Below are 26,890 nucleotides of genomic sequence, written 5' to 3' on the forward strand. Positions count from 1 at the left end.
CTCCAACCCTTTAATTTCAAGGTGGTCCACAGGCCGGGGGCGCAGATGGTCGTGGCGGACTTCCTCTCCCGTCAAGGGGGGGGGGGAAGTTGGCTGCAGGCCGGACGGCCGCCCGGCCTGAATCGGGCGGTGGGGGTATGTGGCAGCGGGGGCGTGGTCAAGCGCCGGTCTGTGACAGGAGGGCGGAGTCAGGGAAGGTAAGTGGCAGAATCATGTCACCTGAGAGCAATTAACCTGTGTTTGTGTGTCTTCCCAGTGACTGCGCCCTATATCAGGAGGGAGAGCGAGAGCAGAAGGCATCCCTGGACGAGACGCTGATATATGTGTGTGTCTCTGTGCGTCCGAGATTGTTAGACTGAAAAGTGTGGCAATAAAAGCCTTGTTTCACCTGATCTCTGTCCTGCCGTCCTCTGTGCTCCACCCACCCACAGGGGAAATACCACATCTATCTTATATTAGACTTAGTTGGATGACCTAAAACATTTAAAATGTGACAAATAAGTAGCCTTGCTAATGTGACTTCAAAGCTCTCCGAGCATTTGGTCTGGCCAAGATATTAAGCCCAACAGTTTCCCAGAGCCCGTGGTTGACCCGCCTCCCTGAAATGCCTCAGTTTGCTACTGGTCGAAGCCAGAAAAGGCTGTGACGAAGCTTAAACCAATCACATCACTCTTTCCTCTGACGTATGCGACGCGACAGGGCTAACTGGTAGATTAAACTCTTACCGAAGCCGGTCGGGAGCAAGGCGAAAACGTCCTTCCTTTCAATAAATACCTCCAGGGCTGCTCTTTGCTCCGTTTTCAATGAGAACTTCCCGTTGAATGCTTTCAATACAGCATCTATGCGTAATAGATGCGGAAGTGTGAATGAAGCACTTCCGGCATAGATTCTGTAAACAATCTATGGCTTCCCGTCGCAGTTCTACTACGTCAGTGCCTTGAACACGCCTCTACCCAGGGCCGTTGGAGATGCTCAAAGTTGATTGGTTCCCGATTTTTCGGGAGCTTGGAAGAGCTGTAGATAGCTTGCCTGGCCAGACTAAGCTCGCAACAGGCCCTCGTGTTGGGTCACGCTTAGGATGGGCGGGCCCAGGCTAACAAATAAGCAAACATGGAAGGAATCAGCAGGAGGCAAATACTTTTTCACAGCACTGTAGAAACATGTTAAGGATTAAGCAGTAAATCTACCTGTATCTGTGCTCAAGAGTTCAGCAAACTCAACATTAACAAAATAGCTGAAATAAAACTAAAATATGCTCAGGTTCAAGAAGTCAGGAAATATATAAATAGTAGTAATAATAAAAGGAAATGTAGGCGTTAGTAATCTTGATGAACATCACACTCATTTTAAAAATCCTCCCACCAGCCCAAGGCAACGTTACAGTGGAGCGACTTACATTTGTACACCACTGATCAGTGTCCCGAAAAGTCCCATCATGCCCAAGAACTCCACCCTGCTCAGGTTCTTCACTGTGTATTCCTGACACAAGTTAGACACGGCATACAGAGCAGCGCTGATCAGCACCAAGCCGTCACCTAGTAACACGTCAGAGTCTGACAGACACAAAGAGACAGGAAATACAGACCTGGGATTTTAGAATAAACACAGTTACAGCTTTCATTAAATACTCAAAAGGTCAGATACATTTCTAACCCATTTGGCCGAGGTTTAGTTTCAATCTTAAATTCTGGCTTTTTTTTTTTTTGTACATTCTCATCTCATTATCTCTAGCCGCTTTATCCTGTTCTACAGGGTCACAGGCAAGCTGGAGCCTATCCCAGCTGACTACGGGCGAAAGGCGGGGTACACCCTGGACAAGTCGCCAGGTCATCACAGGGCTGACACAGACAACCATTCACATTCACGGTCAATTTAGAGTCACCAGTTAACCTAACCTGCATGTCTTTGGACTGTGGGGCAAACCGGAGCACCCGGAGGAAACCCACGCAGACATGGGGAGAACATGCAAACTCCATACAGAAAGGCCCTTGCCGGCCACGGGGCTCGAACCCGGACCTCCTTGCTGTGAGGCGACAGCGCTAACCACTACACCACTGTGCCGCCCACTATTTAACCTATGTCTCTAAAACAACTTAGAACAGAAATACAGTACCAGTCAAAAGTCTGGACACACCTTCTATTCTAATTCAATGATTTTACTTTATTTATATTAATTGAAAAAAAAAAAAAGGACACCATGTCTTAAAGTAATAATGGATGTCGTTTCTCTTTACTTAGTTGAGCAGTTCTTAACATAATATGGATTAATACCGTTGTGGAATAGGGCAATTTACTGTATTTTATTATTTACTATTTGGTCTCACATGCACCCAACTCCCAACTGCTCCCCGGGCGCTGTTAGTATGGCTGCCCACTGTTCTGGGTACGTGTGTGTGCTCATTGCTCACGTGTGTGCATGTGTGTGTGTTCACTGCTTCAGATGGGTTAAAATGCAGAAAGGAAATTTCACAAGTGTGTGATGAATAAAGTTGTGCTTTCTTTCTTTCATTAACAAGGCAAGAAATTAACTTTTGATGAGGCACAGCTGTTAATTGAAAAGCATTCCAGGTGACTACCTCATGAAGCTGGTTAAGATAATGCCAATAGTGTGTAAAACATCAAGGTAAACGGTGGCTACTAAAATGGTGAAACATTGCTTTTTTTTAACCACATAATTTTACATATTTTCAATGTTATTTCATAGATTTGAGGTCTTCAGTATTATTCTACAATGTAGAAAATAGTCAAAATACAGAAAAACTTATGAATGAGTAAGGGTGCCCAAACTTTTGGTTAGTACTATATGCCAACCCGACATCATGCTGAGAGACTAGTGTATGCTTTTCTAACCTCTAGATTTGACTAAGTCAGGGTAAACAAGTCATGAACACCCAGGGAGAAGCAGATTTAATGTCTGGGCTACTAGTTGTCTGCCGGACAAGAACTACGTCCTAAAACTACTTCCTCTTGGCTTTTGTGAAAATGGTTTTCATTTAATGTTTACACTTAATATGTGCTTCACACACCTCCATGAACTTGGCTCCTATTATGATGAGAAAGTGAAAGTATTTTGATTTGTTTATGCGTACAATTTTTTTTTGAGAGATTAACCGTTAAAAGTTAATTAATGAGCCAGCACCCCATTAACACCCAAATGATTCCAAACTTGTCTGATTCATTGGTGCATCATTTGTGTGTGCAAAATAAACATATGTCCTTCATATATGGGGTGCTGGGTGATACGTGACCAAGAAAATAACGTTTAATAACTTGAACTAGAAAAGCACTTGCACTACGTTCAGACTGCAACCTGAAACGACCCATATCCGATTTGTTGTGAAATCCGATTTTTTTGTTAGGCCGTTCACATTACCAATTATATGAGACTTGTATGCGATCTCCAATATGAACGGAAAACGACCCAAAAGTGTCCCGCATGCGCAAATTGACACGTAATAAGCACATCTACGTAATACGTAAACAACAACAAAAAAAAAAGCGCACTCTTCAAGTTTGCAAGTAACGCATGGAGATGAGGCGAGACCTGGCGATGTGGTTTTTGTGGCAGCGGCGGAACTCACACAATAATCTGATTAATGTGGGCAGCAGACTAATGAGACCGAAGGTGTCAAATTACTGGAAATTTCCAGAACAATCTTATAATCTTGTAATACAGGATGGTTTAAGTTATAAATCAGTTATAGAAACTGTTTTATTTAATCAGGCTAACAGATCAACATCCAGGTCCCTACCAAATCCACCATTAGCTTGATCAATTCTATAAAAGTCTATTTAAATTCTGAAAACTGTACAAATGTTGTTTTCCACCAAAGAGGCGGGATTAGCCAACGCAGAATAGTGACATTTGTCTCTTGTTGATGACGTGTAGGTCGCATGAATGCGACCTGTCCGGTCAGACTGCAGTCGCATGTGAAAATAACGGATATGCATTGGAATTAGGACCACATATCCAAGCGGCCTGGGTCGCATGTGAAAAAAATCGGATCTGTGTCATTCAGATTGTCAATAATGGCCCTTTTCCACTACCCTTTTTCAGCTCGCTTCAGCTCACTTCAGCCCGACACGGCTCGCGTTTCGACTACCAAAGAACAGCACGACTCGGCTCGCTTCAGCCCTGCTTAGCCCCTAAAACTCGCACCGTTTTGGAGTGGGGCTGAAGCGAGCCAAAGCGAGCCGAGTGAGGCTGGGGGCGTGAGCAGACACTCCCCTGTGCACTGATTGGTGAGGAGGAGTGTCCTCACATGCCCACACATGCCCCGCGAGCACACTGGGATCTGTAAACACCGTAAACCCGGAAGAAGAATAATTACGAATTACGAGAATTTCTGAAGCCTTATGCGCCTCGCCTCATCTATACGCTCTTGCCAGTATCTGTTGGCGTTGTTGGTGACAACAAGCCACAGCACCAAGATCAGCAACACTAACGACTCCATGTCCTCCATGTTTATTGTTTACTATCCGGGTCGTGAGACTACCGCTTAAAAGATCACTGATGTCACTGTTTGCGCCGCCTAGCGACATCACGTGACGTCCACCCACTTTCGCTAACTCCACCCAATGTGTCCACCCACTTCCAGCCAGCACGGTTCAGCGCGGTTGTAGTCGAAATGCAACTCCAACAGCCCCACTCAGTTCGACTCAGCACGGCACGGCTCAGCCCGACTCAGCCGCGTTTGTAGTGGAAAAGCGGCATAAATCGGATACAGGTCGCACATGGGCAAAAAAAAAAAAATAAATTGGATATGGGTCGTTTCAGGGTGCAGTCTGAACGTAGTCTTGGAGAGTGCAGACCTCCGCCAAGAATCCTTTAAATAAATAAATAAATAAATAAATAGGGATCCAGAAGGTGATCCGGATCACCGCCAAAATTTAATGGATTGTTACTTGTGCCCAGTCACACCTCTGGAAAAAATTTCAGAGCAATCTGTTCATTACTTTTTCCGTAATGTTGCTAACAGACAAACCAACAAACAGAAACAAACAAACCAACGCTACCAAAAACATGACCTCCTTGGCAGAGGTAATAACAAAGCACACATGTTGATTTTATACACACAGATAATGCACAAACCAATCAGACACTCATTCGGGTGTTAATGGGGTGTTGGGTCATTTAAAACAAAACATTTAACAGTTAATTTCTCAAAGTGTTTGAGCACAAATTTTGATTTTTGCATGCACGAACAAACCAAAATGCTTTTACTCATGTTCTCATCATATGGGGTGCCAACTTCACAAAGGTTCTTCACACACCTCGATCCTGCAAGTACAAAGCAAGCTACTCCTTCCAAATCCCATCACCATAACAGATGATGTTTTCATAATCATGAGCATGCAGGTATGTGCCAACACATTGGAAATCAAGCAAAATATACTGCTGTGCAAAGTCATCCTGCTTTCTATACAGTCACCCCACATATAGAGAGAAAATATAGACGTGAGCCAGACTCAAATGATGTGAGAAAAAAAATGTCACATCCCATAGCTGAAACTTTCACTAACAACCTCATGATTTTTTGCTGATGTGCTACATCAAACGTCATCCAGACAGGACTATCGCTACAGTCTCCCTTTCTGTGAGAAATCATGTACTTGTTTTCACTTTCTAGTATAACTTTTTATACTTAAAAATTCAAAATAACACAAAACAAGTTATCAAACAAACAGTCATGAGTTGCAAACACCATAACAGGCGGGAGGGATTTACCCAGTACTAACCTGTAAAACAGGTGAATAAAATAAGGAAATGACACAGGTGGGGCGGCACGGTGGTGTAGTGGTTAGCGCTGTCGCCTTACAGCAAGAAGGTCCGGGTTCGAGCCCCGTGGCTGGCGAGGGCCTTTCTGTGCGGAGTTTGCATGTTCTCCCCGTGGGTTTCCTCCGGGTGCTCCGGTTTCCCCCACAGTCCAAAGACATGCAGGTTAGGTTAACTGGTGACTCTAAATTGACCGTAGGTGTGAATGTGAGTGTGAATGGTTGTCTGTGTCTATGTGTCAGCCCTGCGATGACCTGGCGACTTGTCCAGGGTGTACCCCGCCTTTCGCCCGTAGTCAGCTGGGATAGGCTCCAGCTTGCCTAAGACCCTGTAGAACAGGATAAAGCGGCTAGAGAGGATGAGATGAGATGTTTACTGCTGAAATGCACAGACAAGAATTATTGCACATAGATACTTTGACATGATTGTAAGTAAATAAACAGATGCACTTTGGATGAAGAACTGGAGAGCAGCAGCCTGTGTCATTTCCTTATTTTATTCACCTGTTTTACAGCTACTATCTTTATTACTGTGTTACCACTCTTGAGACCCATAATAATAGTCCAGGTGTGCCTCCTCCTCATTCTTCATGTCTCAGTCATTTCCCCTCCCCTTTGTTTCCTGTTTGTGTACGAGCACGCATGTGTAGGTATGGCTCTCTTGCTTCAGCCAATCAACTCCTGCTGCCAATCTGTCTGCACACCTGCAATCTATCCAGCAATCAAGCTCCAGCAGTATTTATACCCTGGCTCTGCAATCCACTCTTCCCCAGATTGTTCAGTCTACTAGTTTGGTACTATGTGAAGGCTGCCTATAACTGGTGATGTGCATGTTTTGACTAGCTGACTCTCCTATGCTTCAACTCCATAGCCATCCTGTTACCAGTCTGCCAGTCTCCTCAGCTCTCCTGGAAAACCCCTGATCTTCTGCTTGATTTGGTTTATTAAATCTACCCTACCTGCTGAACTTTGAGTCTCATGTTTGGGTCCAGTCACCTCTACACACTTAACAGAATGATCTGGCCAGCATGGGCCCAGCAGATTCAAACCCAGAACCAGACACCATTCTAAAGGTAGTTTCCATTCAAAGACAACTACTTGGACAAGATGACCAAAATAGCTCATTCAGACCCTTGCAAACAACTATCAGGCAATGGTAAATCAAATGACCCAATTAACCAATTAAGTTGCCTTGTTAACTACTCAACTCACTCCTGCAGCTCAGCCCAGTCAGCTTGTTCCTACAGCTCTGCTTCCAGTGTCTGTCACCCAGAGAATCATATACTCCAGACCCAAAGCCCTTTGCTGGAGACTTGGATAAATGCAGAGGTTTCCTTCTCCAGTGCTTCCTGGTGTTTATCCAGTGCCTGTTAACTTTCCCTTCGGCTCCCATCCAAGGTACATCATATTGTGGGCTTGAGGGGAAAGGCTTTGGCTTGGGTGGGGCCAATAAATACCAATCAACCTGTTGCCAATCTTTCACTCAGTTTGTTGTAAAGTTTAAGTATGTTTGATCATTCTGACCATTGAGGAGATGCCTCTAAAAGGTCTGTTAAATCTCCTTCAGGGAACAAGCGTGCTTGACTACTCAGTGGCATTTAGGATACTGGCAGCTGATGCTGGGTGGAATGACCAGGCCCTACAGCCTGGTGAGCAATTAAAGGATGAACTGGCTTCTCATGATGAATCAAATAACTTTGATTCTCTTGTCTCCCTTACCATCAGACTAGGTAATTGGCTATGTGAACAATGCAGGGAGAAGGCTGGTTGGTTTCAAACACCACTCACCCCTCGTCATGTGTCCTTCCTTGTGAGAACTGGAGTTCACTCAAGCCCTGAGACCCAAATCTTTTCACCTCCCACTACTTCAGATAGGGAGCCCATACAGTTGGGCCAGGCCAGTCTTTCTCCTGCCAAGCATCTCTGCAGGTTTAGAGCAGGCGAGTACATTTGCTGTGGAAAGCTTGGGCACTTCCTAGCCACCTGCCCAGTTTGACCAGAAAGACAGGGTTCACCAATAGTTGGGAATACTGGCAAGCTAAACAGTTCCCGCTGCTCTAGATTCCATAAAGATGCAAATTCAAGCTACCTTGTGTCCCCAGCAGTTTTCCATGCTTCCAATTGATTTGATTGGTGCAGAAGGTAATTTTTTTTTGGATGAAGAGTTGGCCCTCCAATCTGGCATTCCCCTCTAACAGCTTAAAGCTCCATGCATTGCCAATGCTTTAAATTGAGAATTTCTGGCTCGAGTCACTCACTGTACTGTTCCTGTAACTTTGGTCCTGTCTTACAAATCAGAGAGAATACTGAGTTTAAGATCTCCTCTCCTAACGCTCCTTTGGTTCTGGGCCATCCCTGGTTGAAACAGCACAATCCTCATATTGACTGGTCTGCTGGTAAAGTTAGCTGGAGTTCATTCTGCCACTCTTCTTGCCTATGTCTCCTCAAGCACAGACAGCGCAGGCAGAAAGTCCTCTTATTTCCCACCAGCTAGCCTGCTGCACCCTCTCCCTGTCCCCGGTCACACGTCGCTCTTGATTTTGTCACTGATTTACCACCACTGATTTAATCAGTGTTGCCACAGGTTTGTCCCCATTTTAAACATTTTTGGGTTATCTTCCACCTCTCTTTCTCTCCCAGGAGAGTGAATTTATTGTACCGGCAGCTCTGCTGTTGCCGTATGATTTGGATAGAGACCCGTGCTGCCCTGCTTCGCACCTCAGAACAAAATAAATGCGTCGCCGACTGCCACAGAACCCTGGCTCTGGCATACAAACTATGTCGGGAGGTTTGGCTTTCTTGAAAAAAAACAACAACACTAAACTGAATCCAGACAGCGCTCTCCCCATTTCCTTGGCCCATTTGTCATTGATGGCATCATAAACCCATCTACTGTTAAACTGAAGTTACTCAGTACTATGGAAAATCCACCCAACATTTTATGTCTCAGTTAAAACCAGTATTTTCTAGCCCTCTATGCCCTCCTTCCGAACCCCCTCCACCCACCTGGGTCATCAGCAATATTCCTGTATACTCTGTCCAGTGGCTCCTGGATGTGTGTTGGTGTGGTTGGGGTTTCCAGTACCTTGTGGATTGGGAGGAATATGGTCCTGGGTCCTTCATCTTGGAGCCTGACCTCATTAAGCATTTCCATTGGGCCCATCCAGACAAGCCTGGCAGGTCACCTGGAGGCTCCTGTCGAGAGGGAGGTTCTGTCATAGTCCAGTTGTGGCTCCTCCTCATTCTTTGTCTCAGCTGTTTTCCCCTCCCCTTTGTTTCTCATTTTGTCTGTGGGTATGGCTCTCCAGCACTCCTGCTTCAGCCAATCAACTCCTGCTGCCAATCTGTCTACACACCTGCAATCTATCCAGCAATCAAGCTCCAGCAGTACTTGTACCCTGGCTCTGCAGTCCAGTCTTCACCAGATGGTTCAATCTACTATTTGGATACAGTATGAAGAACTCCTGTAACTGAAGTTGTCTCTTGTATGTTTTAACTAACTGTGACTCTCCTATGCTTCAGAGCCATGGCTGTCCTGTTACCAGTCTGCCTGTCTGCTCAGCTCCCCTGGAAAACCAGACCTTCTGTTTGCCTTTATTTATTAAATCTACTCTACCTGCAAAACTGCTAGTCTTGAGTCTCACTTTTGGGTCCAGTCACCTCTACACACCTAACATCAGGAGCATATCATTAGTTTGGAGAGGAAGTAGAGTGCAACAATGGAGAACACCATGGAAAAGGATGCATCAGAAAAAATGGATCAAAAACAAGTCTGCAATAATGGAACAAAAATTTGCAAGTAATCAAGGTACACTGCCATCTTGCTAACATTTACTCCCGTTGTGAATTGTGCAACGCCTTCTGTTCACGATGCATCCTTGATTTCCAATGGATTTGCTCAAAACTGATAGCCAGTGATCCAGCCCACATTTAGTATCAAGGCTCGAAGAATCCTGAACAGAACTGGTTCAAGAACTCATTCCCTATTGGTCAGAAAGGGGTATGAATGATTGATTCAACTCTGGTGTTTCTTGCTGATCTCCTGCAGTAGTATACTTTCAAAATCCTGTAATAGCATTCCAAATGTTTCTTTACTCGGTCCTCAACCCAATAACTTTTTTTTTTTTAACTACATACAGATTTAAAAACCTGGTCTACTTTTAATATGTTGAATAGATTTGACAATGGTATGTATTAGTTCCTCTGGAGTCCTGGTTAATTCGTTAGGAAGTTACACTGGTTCTGTAAGGGTTAAATCATAAATTCTTTGTTTTGATCTTTCAAGAGCCACAACAAAAACAGGAAAGGTGTGGAGGAAGGCAGTGTATAAGAGCTGATGGGGAATACCCACCTGAGCCCTGGTCTCTTCCAGCAAGCAGGTCAGCTCCTACCATTGCACCAACCCCAAGCAGACACACAACCACAGCAATGAAGTGCAGCGGCCTGTAACGGGTCTTCAGGAAGAACCAGGAGAGCACCATCAGCACCGGGATCACAAAGCAGTCCAGGAGCTACAACACACAAGTTGATGAGTACACACCCATTTAAACTTACAAAAATAACACTATAATCAGCTTTGATCAAGTTTCTTTACTAGTTTGAATTTCTCAATACATTGATAAATGTACATTTACTTTGCAGTTACTGATCCAAAAGGCAGTTTTAAAGCCAATACTATTTTATTAAAGTACATAATTTGTAATGATTAATGTTTACAGAAAAACCTGTCTAGATGGGAATGAACACATTCTGGAATTGTGTACATGCTGTAATGAATGAATGAACAAACCCTTTGTCACTAGTTACAAGTACTGTACCAGCGAAATTGGCCATCAACCTGTCCGTACACATACATACAATTGACGCGGGGAGTAGACAGGACAGGAAGACAGGGATGAAAAATACAGAGTAACATGAGGGGAGGGGAGGAGAAAAAAGCAACCCCCACACTATGCTCCTGTGTGGAGTACAGTGTGGGGAACATTAAAAAAAACACCTCAGCACATAAGCACAAAATAACACAGTACACTTTATAACATGAAAAACTCGGGAGTGAGGGTGGGGGCGATCATGGGAGGGGCAGAGGTATAGGTAACCCAGTGCAAACAAGCAGTCTGGTCCTGCAGCCATGACAGCGCTGGTCACGCTCCCGCTTGCCACACTGGGGGTAAAAAGCGGCGACCGTGGGAAGTGGGGGAAGGAAGCAAGAGCGTCTCACTGCAGTGATCTTCGGGGGGAGTTGTTGTTCCAGCAACAGCCTTGGCCAAGGCCAGTGCTGTCCGAGGGAGCTGAAAGCAGATAAGATTGGGATTGTTTGGTCTTGGGGCGAGTAGACACATTCTTTTACACGACTACTCTGTTTGTCCATTCTGGTCTCCATCTCAATCAATTTTCCTTTGCAAAGCCAAAAACTTCTCCATGATGTTACCCGTGTTGCGGTTCAAGTTCTGAATAGCCACAGTCTGAGTGCCGACAGCTCTGCCCACCGCTTCAATCATGTCAGGCAGCTTTTATGGGGCTTTGGACAGCTGTCACCGTTTTGATTTCCTCGATAAACCAGGGCAATGCCTAATCCAATCAGCAAAAGTCCTGTAATCATGGTTCCGAATAAGTAGATGTCTTCAATGTCCTCCACAGAAAGAACTGCCAGGCACATGACCTGCCACCTCTCCCACGTGGCCATCGTGTAGCCAGCTGCGAATGTTCCGACAGGACAGGCCAGTTCCCCCGAACCCAGGCTTCTCGTCGAGAAAATTGTCAATTGCGTGAAGAGACCAGTTTATCAATTCCATGATTTTTAGTTTGGAGAGCAGTGCAGAGAGAGTCTCTCAAAAGTATAGACAATAGGCAGACGAGACAGAGAAGCAGAAGCAGGGAAGATATGGGAAGGAGAGGCAGAGAAATGCGACCTCCTTCCGTGAAAGCGCGGAGAAAAAAAAAAGACAAAATGAAAAAATATACCAGATTGAAGGATGGAGCTCAGTAGCTTCAGTATATTTCATTAGAGTTTCAAACTTTAAAACGGGTACCTAATCGCATCTCCCATTCAAAGAAAAAAACAAACTGTACATCAAGCAGTTCACACGATAAGACTGTATACAAGCTGAAGTGTTAGGAAATGATCTGAGAAACATGAAGCGATACCTGAATGCTTGTAAGTGTAGTAAACTGGTAAGCCTTCACGACTGTGTAGTTTGCCTCAACATCCGTGATTGCCATCAGCAAATACTTCCACCACTTCTTTTTCAAAATCTGAAAAATGCTCTCATCGTCTGTGCAGAAGGAAATTGATTTAAATCAAGAAACTGAGCTTTAAAATGGTACATAGTGATAACTAACTTTTTTTTTTTTAAACTTAAGGTCACCTCCTACTTAACACCACCCCCAATCTCAATTTCCGGAAATTATTTCCTCAGAAAGTGACCAATATTTTGCTGCATCTCTAGTAACTGTTAACCATTTTCCTTGCTTAATGTTACTTGGTAAGGATTAAAACATGAGTATACCATTATAAGAAATTACATGGCTTTGTTGAATATAATGGATAAGACTGCTGCTATGAATAGTTCTAATCATAGTGTCCGAAGAACCACATCCAATCGTATTAATCTGCAGAAAGAAGCCCTTGTTAATCAAAATAACAAGGTTGGCTCATTCACGACACCCTGTGGCAAAAACAATAATATATAGATTTAGGCTACATCCACACGACAACAGCAACGAGATTTTTTTTTTTTTAAATATCGCGTCCACATGGGCAACGGATCAGTAAAATATCAGGTACATATGGCAACGCAACGCTTGCTGAAGACGATGCAATACACATGCCACACCTCTACGTGCGCTGTAAGACGGTCCCATCGGAGACACCAGAACAATAGAAGTAGACGCATGCGCATAAACCCCTTCTTCTGTAGCATCAGCCACATAAAGTTTTGATTATTAATCAGTAGCGTAAAACGAAAGACGCGGAAAGAGGAATGAATGGGGGTAGATGGAAGCCGGTACGCCAACATTGATATCCTCCGGAATTATTTAATGGTCCGGAATAAATTGAATGCTACACGTTGATGGATTACTTTGTTCTTCTATGCCCTTTTTGAGGAATGTATTGTCGGACTTAAACCAACATCTAAACAGGTGAGATCGCTCCTTTTTTCCCCTATTTTTGCTGGCGGGATTGTTTTTGTTTTTGGAAAGCGCACGGGCGGTGCGCGGTTTGGTACTGCTTCCGCAGTGTTTGGACTAAAGACTCTGCCCTAAGGGCTATTCTCTCACTCTCTCACTTTGCACCATTACACATTACACATCACAGTGAAAATATTTTGTAAGCGCGTTTCATGAACCAAGTTATAGGATTTGTTGACAACTCGCATCGAGTTCGTTACACTTCTACCCGGCGTGAAGCACTGACAGTCATGTGGTTGTGACATCATCGTAAACAAATCCGTTCTACTCATCCAGACAACTTCGCAACGGCGCCGTTGCCAGATTTTTCCACTCTGGAACCCGTTCTCAAAAGATTTTGTTTTGGGGCACCCAAAACGCCGGTGCCATGTGGACGCCAGGCCGAAACGATAAACAATTTTATCAGATTCACATGAATCCGTTGCCGTATGGACAGGGCCTTAGGCACTGCCTAAAAGTGGAGCTCCCATCTGTTTCTGGATTGTAGAATTTTCTTATCATAGCCAGTCTCTTGTGTTATTTCTTTACTGGCTAGCACTGGCCACTAGGCGGTGTGTATGAGTGGTGGTACACGGACAAACCACAAAAAAAAAAAAAATCAAATCGACTCGATAGGTTTACCATTTTTTTTCTTAGGTATGGTGCTGTGCGGGAGCTCCGCTATTACTCCATCAGAAAGCACCATGAGAGAGCTGTCTAATATTAACCCTTTCACCACTGCAGACCACTATTCCAGTCTCACTGTAGTAAGGAAACCCCTTCTGGAAAAAGTTATGCAGTGGTGAAAGGGTTCGTTTTAATGTTCCGTTTAACATGAATGATAATGCCCAGTACCTTAATCTTAAGAAGGCTACAGAGTTTACATCGCAATGGATGCAGTTCCAACCGTAGAATCTAATGGACTTTTTGTTAACAGAAGCAATAAAATTAAGTCAATAGTCTATTTAGTAAGTAGCCATACAATAAGTGGGATGATGTATAGTGGGACAGCCACATACTGTGAAATAAACCCCTTCAGGGTGATTCACAGGCTCCATCTGCTGCGTGTTGGGCTCGTGGGTTTATTTTGCAATAATGACCGGCGCACTATATCTTATCCCTTACATAATCCATAATACATTCCACTTACACCACAGCAATTTGCCAACAATTAGTTTATTTGCATCATGTGTTAAGTTGACTTAACATCTTATGTTAATAAGCAAAGAAAGTCTTCAATTTGAAGAGTCTATTGTTTACTGTCTGCCTAACAAATTCAGTATAATTAAGGAATTTTACAACAAATCCCACTTATACGTATTTGTACTAATTTGCGTGATAACGAATTCATACCATAACACATGGTACATTTCTCATTAAGAGCGAGCCACACCATTTCCAGTGAATTGATAAATATACAAGATTCATTGTGTAAATATGATGCAGTAATATAGCATGCAATCTGAGTTCATAATGCATAATAGGCATTGCTATGACATGCAATACATTTTCACATAACTAACAAACAATCTAATTTACTTTATATATTTAAAATCGGCACAAATTTAATTGCGCTGTTATTGGAAAATAATCAAGGTGGAAAAGTAACTCTGGTTTACATCAAGCTGCATCTCACTGATCATTTTCCTATAACAAGTATTCCTAGAAATGTTTTATTCCATACATACAGTATAGCATGATATTTAATGACCATCCATACAGACCGGATCAACCTCGTACCTCTCCTGAGTGACAGAGTGGTGGTGTAGGTCAGGAGCAGCAGAGCGTAGTTTAGGAAACTCTGCATCATTGGCGTCTCCACATGAGCTTCTGCCAGATACTGACTAGTCACGGCCGTCCCACAGATCAGCATGGACAGGACCTGACCCAGCATGATGGTCTTCAAGAGATGGCTGGGGGATGAATAGGGATGAATACAGAGACAGAATGGTCAATAAACTCCACAAACATATTACAATAGTATGTCTGATCTTGAAACATGACACACAAATCCTAAATTATATAAATCACTGCTTGAAAATATGTATGTCGTTCAAATGCTCAGGTGGCCTGTGACTCATTTCCTCTCTGATCCAGTTTGAAAATTTGGATTAAAACTTGTCACCTGTGCGTAAGCTGTGAATTGCTTCCTGTGTGGCCTAACCTTTACTGCTATGACCTTTTCCTATACAGTGCTCATTATCAAGAATATTTTGGGGAGACTCTATAAACGTATTTAAGTTATGGTGAATCTGGGGGTGTCGTGGCTCAGGTGGATGAGGCGCCATGCCGTGGATCCAGGGACCCGGGTTCAGTTCTGGCCCGAGGTCATTTCCCGATCCCTCCCCATCTCTCTCTCCTGCTTGTTTCCTGTCTCTACACTGTCCTATCCAATAATAAAAGGTGGAAAAAAGCCCCAAAAAATCTTAAAAAAAAAAAAAGTTATGGTGAATCTATAGTATATTTTGTATACTATATTATGCCTCTGTTCATAGCAATTTTAATTTATGTACAGTTTTACACAAGCACTGTTAAGCATTATTTAGGCATGTAGGTTTTATAAAAACCTGAACCCTATTAGTCTTAACCATGTTATCCATATGGTCAAAGTTTTGTTCCATTCAATGTTGAAAATCTTAGATTCATTTTTTGAAAGTATAATACTATAAACAAAATGTCAAGAGACAATAATGGAACAAAAGTTATTTATTAAATACTAGGGCTGTAACGATATGCGTATCGAAATCGCGATACGCAGAGCCACGATCCGTATCGCGATACAAGAAGGCAGAATCGTGGTACACCCTTTCAAACTTCTCCTCAGCCCAAAAACAGAGGCGCTTCCAAACTTCAATTTATGAATACTTTACTTTTTATTTAAATTACATTTTAAACTTACTTAAATTACTTTTTTTTTTTTATATCTATTAGTAAGTCGTTTTTTCGCCGACCTGCGACAATCTTCTGCGAGTCACGCAACGTCCACACTCGCCACTGGCAGAGCATTCATTTCTTTTAAGCGGTCGCCATTCTGGTTGTGACGGCGGGAGCGAATCTGTAAACAAGCAGCTCATTGGCTGGCTAGGTGTGCCACAAGCCAATCACAATCACTTGACCGGAAAGGCATGCAGTGTTGCCAGATTGGGCGGGTTTAGGTGCTTTTTGGCTGGCTTTGAACATATTTTGGGGTGGAAAACGTTAGCAATATCTGGCAACACTGAAGGCATGTCTGCTTGGGCGGAAGCCTTCTGCGGCAGTTACATTTTGACACGCGAGCAATGTTTCACCATAAAAATTCCGTAATTTCCATCTGTTTTCCGCGATCACAGAAAATCATTGGCCCTATGAGAGTGAGACAGTGAGAGCCACCCCCCCCAAAAAAAATCTTAACGGATTTACACGATTTGGAAAAATGACTTTCAGAACCGAAAAAAACAGAGCTTCCGGCTCAACAGTATTATTTTGAGAAATAAAACAATCTTTGGATATACATTTGTTCATTTTTGCATACATATTCAGGGGTGATAGCGTTCCAGCGCCGCGCCAGATTTCTGGCGTACCGCGGCGCCAGAAAAAAAAAAAAAATCTAGTTCGCCCATTATCCTGTGTCATTCTGAGATGCGCAGATAGACAGTAAAGGGAATTCGTTCCCTTTACTGTCTATCTGCGCATCTCAGAATGACACAGGATAATGGGCGAACTAGATTTTTTTTTTTTTTTCCAGCGCCGCGGTACGCTGGAAATCCGGCGCGGCGCCGGAACGCTATCACCCCTGCATATTACTCATTCTCTGCAGTGGTCTGAATTATTTGTTATTAAATAGTTAATGTAAGTAAATAAATGTTAAGTCAAATTTACTACTTTAAAAAAACATTTTTAAAAAAATCATGGGCGTATCGAATCGTGGGTCAAAAATCGTGATTCGAATCGTGAGTTGGGTGTATCGTTACAGCCCTATTAAATACTCAAGATATTAAAACAAATGTTCTTTATTAGTTGGTACATCTGCTTTAAGCAGTAAAACTACTTACAAAAAAAAAAAAAAAGACAAGCACCAATGGAATACAACTTCATGAGGGGATAATCTAGATTTAAAGTAGAAGTACAAAATTATACCTCTGTCTATAGCAATTTTAATTTACGTACAGTTTTACACAGACAAATACTCGCATCTCCCATAACCCGGTACGGAACAGAAGTGTCACGTATTTTCTTATTTGCCTTCCGGGTTTTTATATGCTGTTTTGTCCTGCAATACTATTTTTGTGACGTTTATTTACATAAATGTATAATCTTACCTTTTTTTGTTCCAGTTTCACAGAGACATCTGTCAAGTCCACCGTTTTTATTAATCGGTACTTACATTAGTCGTCCCGTCACGTATGATAAATAAAGTTAGAAGAAAAACAAAGTTTTAGTTGTTTTATTGTCAAAACACGGGATTTCTTTGTGACGTCACGCCGAGGTATATTCCGTAATTGGAGCTCCAGGCTTTTAGATCAATTTCGATTGTAAATATCGTGAATATAACGTTAATACAATGTGATGGGATATAATAATACTGGATAATCAAAGAATACATGACAGAGTACAAGTATGAAACCCCTGAATATTTAGAAAACGTAACGGTCTTGTAATGTCCCGGTTCATACTTTCCGTCCCGGGTTATGGGAGACACCCAAATACTGATGTTTAGCATTGTTTATTATACAGGGAAAAGGAAAAAAAAAAAAAAAGTCTTTTAAGGTCAATTTTTCTCAAAATCAAATTTAAAATCAAGCTGTAAACGCAATATCATGAATCAAATCATGACCAGAGTGCTATCATCATTACACCCCTATTAAACAGTCTTTGCACAGCATTTAGTATGAGGAATATGAAACCTTACCAAGTAAAAACATTCTTCATTATGAGGTTCCTCGGTCCACAAACCAACGCTCTCCAGCTCCCAGGAGCCCTCAGGCCCACACGGTCAGGCATTGTATCAAAGAGTGAAATGTTTGCCGGCTGAAACAAACCAAACGTTACATGAGAGGATTTCAGATTTACTGAGTCTGTATGCAGGAAGTAGTAATCTCTTAAAAAATTGAGCTCATTAATGATAAACTGCAACGCTCACTACAGTAATCAGACTTCTCAGAGACAAACATGTAACTGCAACTAAAATGTTTAATCACAGAGCTCCAAAAAGCTGCAACTAAAAGACTGTAAAGTGACAAACGGCATGTTTTTTTAAAAGGTCTTGAGCACTATAAAATAAAAAACCCTCTTTGAATCAGCATGTCTATATTTAACGATCCTTGATTATTCCAACGATTTTGACAATTATCCACTTGATAAAACCTTTGAAAGCTGTAAAATAAGGGTTCTCAAACTTTTTGCAGTCAAGAACCTCTTTAACTGTAAAATACATTTCACAGACCCACTGAGCACGGATTACAAATGATACTCTCAAGAGTTAATAATAGTTAAGCTGCTTGTTCAAATGTGTACTAATATTCTAGCTAAGTACAGGAGCCTTAAAGCTTTTCGCTTTGCTTAAACAAGTAGATGTTTTTCATCGGTCTAATACAACCCCGATTCCAAAAAAGTTGGGACAAAGTACAAATTGTAAATAAAAACGGAATGCAATAATTTACAAATCTCAAAAACTGATATTGTATTCACAATAGAACAGAGACAACATATCAAATGTCGAAAGTGAGACATTTTGAAATTTCATGCCAAATATTGGCTCATTTGAAATTTCATGACGGCAATACATCTCAAAAAAGTTGGGACAGGGGCAATAAGAGGCTGGAAAAGTTAAAGGTACAAAAAAGGAACAGCTGGAGGACCAAATTGCAACTCATTAGGTCAATTGGCAATAGGTCATTAACATGACTGGGTATAAAAAGAGCATCTTGGAGTGGCAGCAGCTCTCAGAAGTAAAGATGGGAAGAGGATCACCAATCCCCCTAATTCTGTGCCAACAAATAGTGGAGCAATATCAGAAAGGAGTTCGACAGTGTAAAATTGCAAAGAGTTTGAACATATCATCTACAGTGCATAATATCATCAAAAGATTCAGAGAAGCTGGAAGAATCTCTGTGCGTAAGGGTCAAGGTCGGAAAACCATACTGGGTGCCCGTGATCTTCGGGCCCTTAGACGGCACTGCATCACATACAGGCATGCTTCTGTATTGGAAATCACAAAATGGGCTCAGGAATATTTCCAGAGAACATTATCTGTGAACACAATTCACTGTGCCATCCGCTGTCGCCAGCTAAAACACTATAGTTCAAAGAAGAAGCCGTATCTAAACATGATCCAGAAGTGCAGACGTCTTCTCTGGGCCAAGGCTCATTTAAAATGGACTGTGGCAAAGTGGAAAACTGTTCTGTGGTCAGACGAATCAAAATTTGAAGTTCTTTATGGAAAATCAGGGACGCCATGTCATTCGGACTAAAGAGGAGAAGGACGACCCAAGTTGTTATCAGCGCTCAGTTCAGAAGCCTGCATCTCTGATGGTATGGGGTTGCATTAGTGCGTGTGGCATGGGCAGCTTACACATCTGGAAAGACACCATCAATGCTGAAAGGTATATCCAGGTTCTAGAGCAACATATGCTCCCGTCCAGACAACGTCTCTTTCAGGGAAGACCTTGCATTTTCCAACATGACGATGCCAAACCACATACTGCATCAATTACAGCATCATGGCTGCGTAGAAGAAGGGTCCGGGTACTGAACTGGCCAGCCTGCAGTCCAGATCTTTCACCCATAGAAAACATTTGGCGCATCATAAAATGGAAGATACGACAAAAAAGACCCAAGACAGTTGAGCAACTAGAATCCTACATTAGACAAGAATGGGTTAACATTCCTATCCCTAAACTTGAGCAACTTGTCTCCTCAGTCCCCAGACGTTTACAGACTGTTGTAAAGAGAAAAGGGGATGTCTCACAGTGGTAAACATGGCCTTGTCCCAACTTTTTTGAGATGTGTTGTTGTCATGAAATTTAAAATCACCTAATTTTTCTCTTTAAATGATACATTTTCTCAGTTTAAACATTTGATATGTCATCTATGTTCTATTCTGAATAGAATACGGAATTTTAAAACTTCCACATCATTGCATTCTGTTTTTATTTACAATTTGTACTTTGTCCCAACTTTTTTGGAATCGGGGTTGTACAAACCCACAAAAACATTTTATACACATTCAAGTAAACAGTCAAACAGAATAAGAAGTAAAAATAGGATGAATGAGAAATGAAAGAAATACAGAAAAAAAAAACTAAATATCACTCAGATAAAATGACATGGTGCAGAAGGAGTGACCATGTCCAATATACCAAAACAATTGATATTTTTACATCTATACATTTTGTGTTCATTGCTTTCTGGGTTATTCCATGCCCTTCCCCCTCAGATTTTCTTCACTAAAATGTTCCTTTACCCACCAGATAAACAAATCTGAAGTTTGAGCCGTGACAGTCTGATAGTTTCTGCTTTACAGCCCTTTTTCTGAGGGGGTTAAGGCCCCCAAAATGGTAGCCATAAAATTTGACGCCATGTTCAGAATTTAATATTGAATTAAATAAATCCAGAAACCCAAACTTTTTGATGAGTCGGGATTAAGTGGTAGAAATCACAAATACAGCAAAAATATTATTACCTCACCCGCAACAGATTAAGCAGGGCGAAGTATTGTAATCGGTGCGGTTTGTTTGTGTCTAACAATCTAGCATCTAGACGGTTGCACTGATTGACTTCAAATTTTCAGGGTAGGTGGGCAATGGTCCGTAGATTACCTGATTAAATTTTGGGGGTAAAAGTGAGTGTAGGCAATATGAAATGATACTGTGAAAATGTTTTTTTTTGAATGATGGTCTGTTTTCTCCCTGAAAAGTCCCCTGACCAGATCGAGCCAGTCAACACGTTTTAACATGTCCTTAAAATGTTCAAATATACACTTTATATTTTAACTTCCTGTTAACACTTGTGTAGAAAAATTTACGAGTATGGCCAAAAGTATGTGGACACCTGACCATCACACCCACACAGTAATGTGAAAAGAGAACATATTTAAACAAGCAAACGTTTCACTTTCATTGATGAAGGCAATATATTAAACACACCCACAAAATTGACATTTTGTAGTCATTTTCATAAACAAATAAAAACAGTGTCACCAGCAAAACAAACCTCGCCCGGTAGCACTTATAATGAATATGAAGGAAGTTCACCTTGTGTGTGAACATACGTGGCCAATAAACATGGTTCTGATTCACACACCGTACTGCTCTCAGCCAATCAGAACACATCTGAATGAATAAGAAGGAAGAGATTGCAAAAAAACAAAGATTTTGATCTTTTTGGTGACCTTGACCGGATGATCCTCAAAATGTTGGAGGTTCTATTTGAGACCAATGCCCATCTATCCTGAAAGTTTCATGAAGATTGGTCCAGCTATGGGGCGGCACGGTGGTGTAGTGGTTAGCACTGTTGCCTCACAGCAAGAAGGTCTGGGTTCGAGCCCCGTGGCCGGCGAGGGCCTTTCTGTGTGGAGTTTGCATGTTCTCCCCGTGTCCGCGTGGGTTTCCTCCGGGTGCTCCGGTTTCCCCCACAGTCCAAAGACATGCAGGTTAGGTTAACTGGTGACTCTAAATTGACCGTAGGTGTGAATGTGAGTGTGAATGGTTGTCTGTGTCTATGTGTCAGCCCTGTGATGACCTGGTGACTTGTCCAGGGTGTACCCCGCCTTTCGCCCGTAGTCAGCTGGGATAGGCTCCAGCTTGCCTGTGACCCTGTAGAACAGGGGTGTCAAACCTGATCCATAAAGGGCCTTGTGGCTGCAGGTTTTCATTCCAGCCATGCAGCAGCACACCTGACTTGGCTCATTCAATCAACTGAACTGTCTTCACACAGTCAAATATTTGCAGCCACACCCACCCTTGATTAAAGGGTGGGTGTGTCAGTTGATTGAATAAGCCAAATCAGGGTGCTGCTGCATGGCTGGAATGAAAACCTGCAGCCACACGGCCCTTTATGGATCCAGCTATTTTCCCATTATGTTAACAAAAAACAAACAAACATAGAAACCCCACTGAAAACAATACCTCGCTTCCTGGTGGACTCCGCCCCAGGTGAGGTAATTTAAAATAAATTAAAAAAATATTTTATACACACACACACACACACACACGTTTGTTTCACTATCCCAGTGAGGACCTTCCATTGACAATTATTATTGCAGTTAATTAATGCTGTGCCTGCACCTCAACCTAACCCCAGTAATGAAAAGGAAACTTTTCGGTGCTTTAAATTAAAAAAAAAAAAAAAAACCAGCAGCAATTTCCTTATGGGACCATGCAAATGTCCCCACAAGGTTGAAATTGTCAGATTTTATTATCCTTGTGAGGACATCTGGTCCCCAGTAGTACATAAAAGTGCACGTGCATGCACTCACACACGGAAGTTCTCACTTCTTCCACTCTCCGTCTCCTCCTTTGAATTTCACTTGTTTTCAGTCTCTTCTCCCGTCAACCTTTTTGTCATTGTTGTTGTCTATCGCCCTCCTGGCCCTGTAGGATGTTTCTTTGATGAACTAGACATCCTATTCAGCTCCTTCCCAGAAGATAGCACCCCACTGATGCTCCTGGGAGACTTCAACCTCCACCTAAAAGCCTCCCATTCTGCTGCCTTCCTTCCTCTACTCCTTTGATCTCTTTCTGCTGCACTCTCCTTCAACCCATAAAGCTGGCAACCTTCTTGACCTGGTCTTCCTCAGATCCCACAATTACCCCTCGCCATCTGTCTGACCACCACTTCATTTCATTCGCCCTCCCTCTTCCTCTCCACCCATCAGCCCACCCCGTTACAGTCCGTTGTAACCTCCGCTCCCTCTCTACCTCCTCGGTCACTGCTTCCCTCCCTCGAATCCTTTGCCAGTCTCCCCACTGAATCTCCTGCATCCTCTCTCTCGTCATCACTTTACACATTCTCTCCTCTTGTCTCCAGGCCAGCAAGATCTTCCCTCCTAGTCCCTGGATGTCCAAAACACTTCGCTCTAACAGAAATCGGTCAACGTACAGCAGAGAGGAAGTGGAGAAAATCCAGAGCCCTTGCCGACCTGTCTTGCTGAGTTCACAGCCTTGCTCAAATCAGCCAAGATCAAGTCTCATCACTCCGAAATTTGATGTTAAAAGAACTCTCCAAGAACCCCAAAATTTCACCACTGGATCTCTTGGTGTGAAAGTGTATCAACATACATCTACAAATCAGAAGACTTTTTATACAACTGTGTGCTTCCAGCAGGAGGTTGGGGAAGAAACATATATGGAAGTGATGGTCAGGTGTCCACATACTTTTGGCCATATAATGTATTTAGATTACATTAATAATTATTAATTAGACTTATAATAATTATTATTCTTTCCCCAAGTCTCTGTCCTCACAAGCTGTCTAGAATAATCTCAGTCAGGTTCAATGCCCGAACTGATAATCACATCAGTTTTTTCTTTGACACAAGGTACACCACCACTCTTGCTGGAGCGGTTGGGGATTAGGTGCCTTGCTCCAGGACACTTAACTCTTTACCTCTTAATGATGACATATGACGCCGGTGTATGCGCACCATAATGACGACATTTGACGACTGAATTTGCCTCTACATATGTATTTTTTACCCTTTACAGGTATCCTAGGTGAATATTTATGATAAAATGTATACATTTTGAAAAGATAACTGAACGTTATATAAAACATCTTTGTAAAGTTGCAGTAATCATTTATTGTACACCATTTGACATGAATTCTTGGTTCTCACACAGGTATTACTCACCTTTCAGACACTACCTGTGAGTTGGCGAATGTTGAAACATAACTTTGAGTGATTTTTGTATTCTGTGTCATGCCCTCTTTTCAAAAATGTATATGATTGTTTCAACATAATGAAGGAGAAAACTGATATGAACAAAACCTTGTCTTTAGACTTTTTTTCTTGTAAACATGTTCTAAGGAAGGCGGCACGGTGGTGTAAGGCAAGGCAAGTTTATTTATATAGCACATTTCATACACAAAGGCAGTTCAATGTGCTTTACAGAAGTAAAAACAAAAACAGTAAACAATAGAGAAATAAAATTACATAAAATAATTTTATCTAAAATAATTAATTAAAAGAATTAAAAGAATTAAAAGAAAATAAGAAAATGCCAAAAAGAAAAAGGAGAAAGAGGAAAAAAAAAAACCTAGCAGAATAAAATAGAATAAAGTTAAAATAAATTTAAAACATGCAGAGAAAAAGATTATAAAAAATGTAAAATATTAATTATTTAACAGAAAGCATCTGAAAACAGCTTGGTCTTTAACCTAGATTTGAAGCTGCCAACAGCAGGAGCATTTTTAATGTCCTCTGGGAGTTGGTTCCATAGCTGTACTGCATAGTAGCTAAAAGCTGCTTCACCACACTTTGTTTTAACAACTGGTTTTAATAGTAAATTTTTCTGTTGCGATCTGGTAGATCTGATTGGGTTCGGCCGCTGCAACATATCAGAGAGGTAATTGGGCCCTGTACCATTTAGAGATTTGTACACCAGCAGCAATGCTTTAAAGTCAATTCTGTAGCTTACTGGAAGCCAGTGAAGGGACCTTAGAATTGGAGTAATATGCTCTGTTCTTTTTGTTCGTGTGAGAACCCTAGCCGCTGCATTTTGAACCAGCTGAAGTCGTTTGATGGTCTTTTTTGGCAGGCCTGTGAAAAGGCCATTGCAGTAATCAACCCTACTAGAGATGAAGGCATGTATTAGTTTTTCCAGATCATGTTTTGACATAAGTCCTCTTAGTGGTGTAGTGGTTAGCGCTGTCGCCTCACAGCAAGAAGGTCTGGGTTCGAGCCCCGGGGCCGACGAGGGCCTTTCTGTGCAGAGTTTGCATGTTCTCCCCGTGTCCGTGTGGGTTTCCTCCGGGTGCTCCGGTTTCCCCCACAGTCCAAAGACATGCAGGTTAGGTTAACTGGTGACTCTAAATTGACCGTAGGTGTGAATGTGAGTGTGAATGGTTGTCTGTGTTTGTGTCAGCCCTGCGATGACCTGGCGACTTGTCCAGGGTGTACCCCGCCTTTCGCCCGTAGTCAGCTGGGATAGGCTCCAGCTTGCCCGCGACCCTGTAGAACAGGATAAAGCGGCTAGAGATAATGAGATGAGATGTTCTAAGGGTGAACAGTATATACATATGTCTGAAGATTCTCAGTCATCCAGGTCATAGTAAACTGTGGGTAGTAAAAGAGAGCAACTGGACTTGCTTGAAGACGTTTCACCTCCCATCCGAAAGGCTTCTTCAGTTCTGTCTGACTAAGGCCAAGTTTACATTAGACCGTATCTGTCTCGTTTTCTTCGCGGATGCACTGTCCGTTTACATTAAAACGCCGGGAAACGGGAATCCGCCAGGGTCCACGTATTCAATCCAGATCGTGTCTGGTCCGGTGCTGTGTAAACATCGAGGATACGCGGATACGCTGTGCTGAGCTCTAGCTGGCGTCGTCATTGGACAACGTCACTGTGACATCCACCTTCCTGATTCGCTGGCGTTGGTCATGTGACGCGACTGCTGAAATACGGCGCGGACTTCCTCCTTGTATCACCTTTCATTAAAGAGTATAAAAGTATGAAAATACTGCAAATACTGATGCAAATACTGCCCATTGTGTAGTTATGATTGTCTTTAGGCTTGCCATCCTTCCACTTGCAAGTGGTAAGTGATGTGCGCTGGGATCACACACACAGCGGCTCAGTCCCGAATCACTGCTTGTGCACTTCACTCGCGCGCTCTGTGAGCTGCACAGGGCCGGAGTGCGCACCCTCCAGAGGGCACTCGCTGTTCAGGGCGGAGTGATTTGGAGCGCAGGATGCCTGCGGAGCCGAGCGTATCCGTGTATTGGTGTTGCTGTGTGCACGCGAATCGTGTATTGGCGTTGCTGTGTGCACGTGAATCGTTTTAAAAACGTTAATCTGATGATCCGCTGATACGGTCTAATGTAAACCCCACCTAATAGGGAGTATCAGGTATTTATCCTCTCATGGATGAAAAGCAACCTAAGGTGTTGTTGAGTCATCCTGTTGGTGTGGGTCACTGGGGGCTGGGTGTGAACAGCCTCGAGAGTCGTTGGGGTGATCAATGGAATGCTGATTCTCCAGATGCCCCTTTTCCACCAAAGCAGTTCCAGGGCTGGTTCGGGGCCAGTGCTTAGTTTGGAACCGGGTTTTCTGTTTCCACTGACAAAGACCTGGCTCTGGGGCCAGAAAAACCGGTTCCAGGCTAGCACCAACTCTCTGCTGAGCCAGAGGAAAGAACCGCTTACGTCAGTGGGGGGGCGGAGTTGTTAAGACCAACAACAATAAGACCGCGAAAGATCGCCATTTTTAAGCAACAAGAAGCAGCAGCTGTACAAAGTCATCCATTATTATTGTTGTTGCTGCTGCTTCTTCCGTGTTGTTTTTGCTTCGATATTCGCGCCAAGGTTTATGTAAACGTAGCGCCGTAACTGACGTATACAGCGATGTAACTGACGTGGCTCCGCTTAGCACCCCGAGCGATGGAAAAGCAAACTAGTTCTCAGCTGGCTCGCAAGTTGAACGAGTTGTGAACCAGCGCCAGCACTGGCCCAGAACCAGCCCTGGAACTGATTTGGTGGAAAAGAGGTATCTGTCCTCCTGCGAGTCACTGAAAACAGCTGGGTTTTGGTGTGCATTCAGTTCTCTGGGAAGTGTGCCAAGAACTGCATTGTAGGTGGCTGATAAATGATGTCTTAGACCACCACCTCTGTTCAGTGATGGCCGTTCCAGGTTGACAAAAACGGCTTCTTTAACTCCTCGCTCATACCAAGCGCAAAGCACAACTTTTATTCATCACACACTTGTGAAATTTCCTCTCTGCATTTAACCCATCTGAAGCAGTGAACACACAC

The 26,890-nt window shown here is 42.8% G+C and overlaps 1 protein-coding gene across 1 annotated transcript in view; it reads right to left on the reverse strand.

Moving 5' to 3' along the window:
* LOC132895442 (solute carrier family 35 member F2-like) overlaps positions 1 to 26,890 on the reverse strand; it is a 44,437-nt gene that overhangs the window by 14,506 nt on the left and 3,041 nt on the right. Inside the window, exons 2-6 of the mRNA XM_060936075.1 lie at positions 17,831 to 17,949; positions 14,683 to 14,855; positions 11,920 to 12,047; positions 10,127 to 10,286; positions 1,397 to 1,553 (exon numbers count right to left, since the gene is read on the reverse strand). Coding sequence (XP_060792058.1) covers positions 1,397 to 1,553; positions 10,127 to 10,286; positions 11,920 to 12,047; positions 14,683 to 14,855; positions 17,831 to 17,922 — 710 coding nt within the window. The 5' untranslated portion in view covers positions 17,923 to 17,949. The remainder of the gene's footprint in view (positions 1 to 1,396; positions 1,554 to 10,126; positions 10,287 to 11,919; positions 12,048 to 14,682; positions 14,856 to 17,830; positions 17,950 to 26,890) is intronic.

The sequence above is a fragment of the Neoarius graeffei genome, chromosome 12 (assembly GCF_027579695.1).
Source record: "Neoarius graeffei isolate fNeoGra1 chromosome 12, fNeoGra1.pri, whole genome shotgun sequence".
Classification (NCBI taxonomy): Eukaryota; Metazoa; Chordata; class Actinopteri; order Siluriformes; family Ariidae; genus Neoarius; species Neoarius graeffei.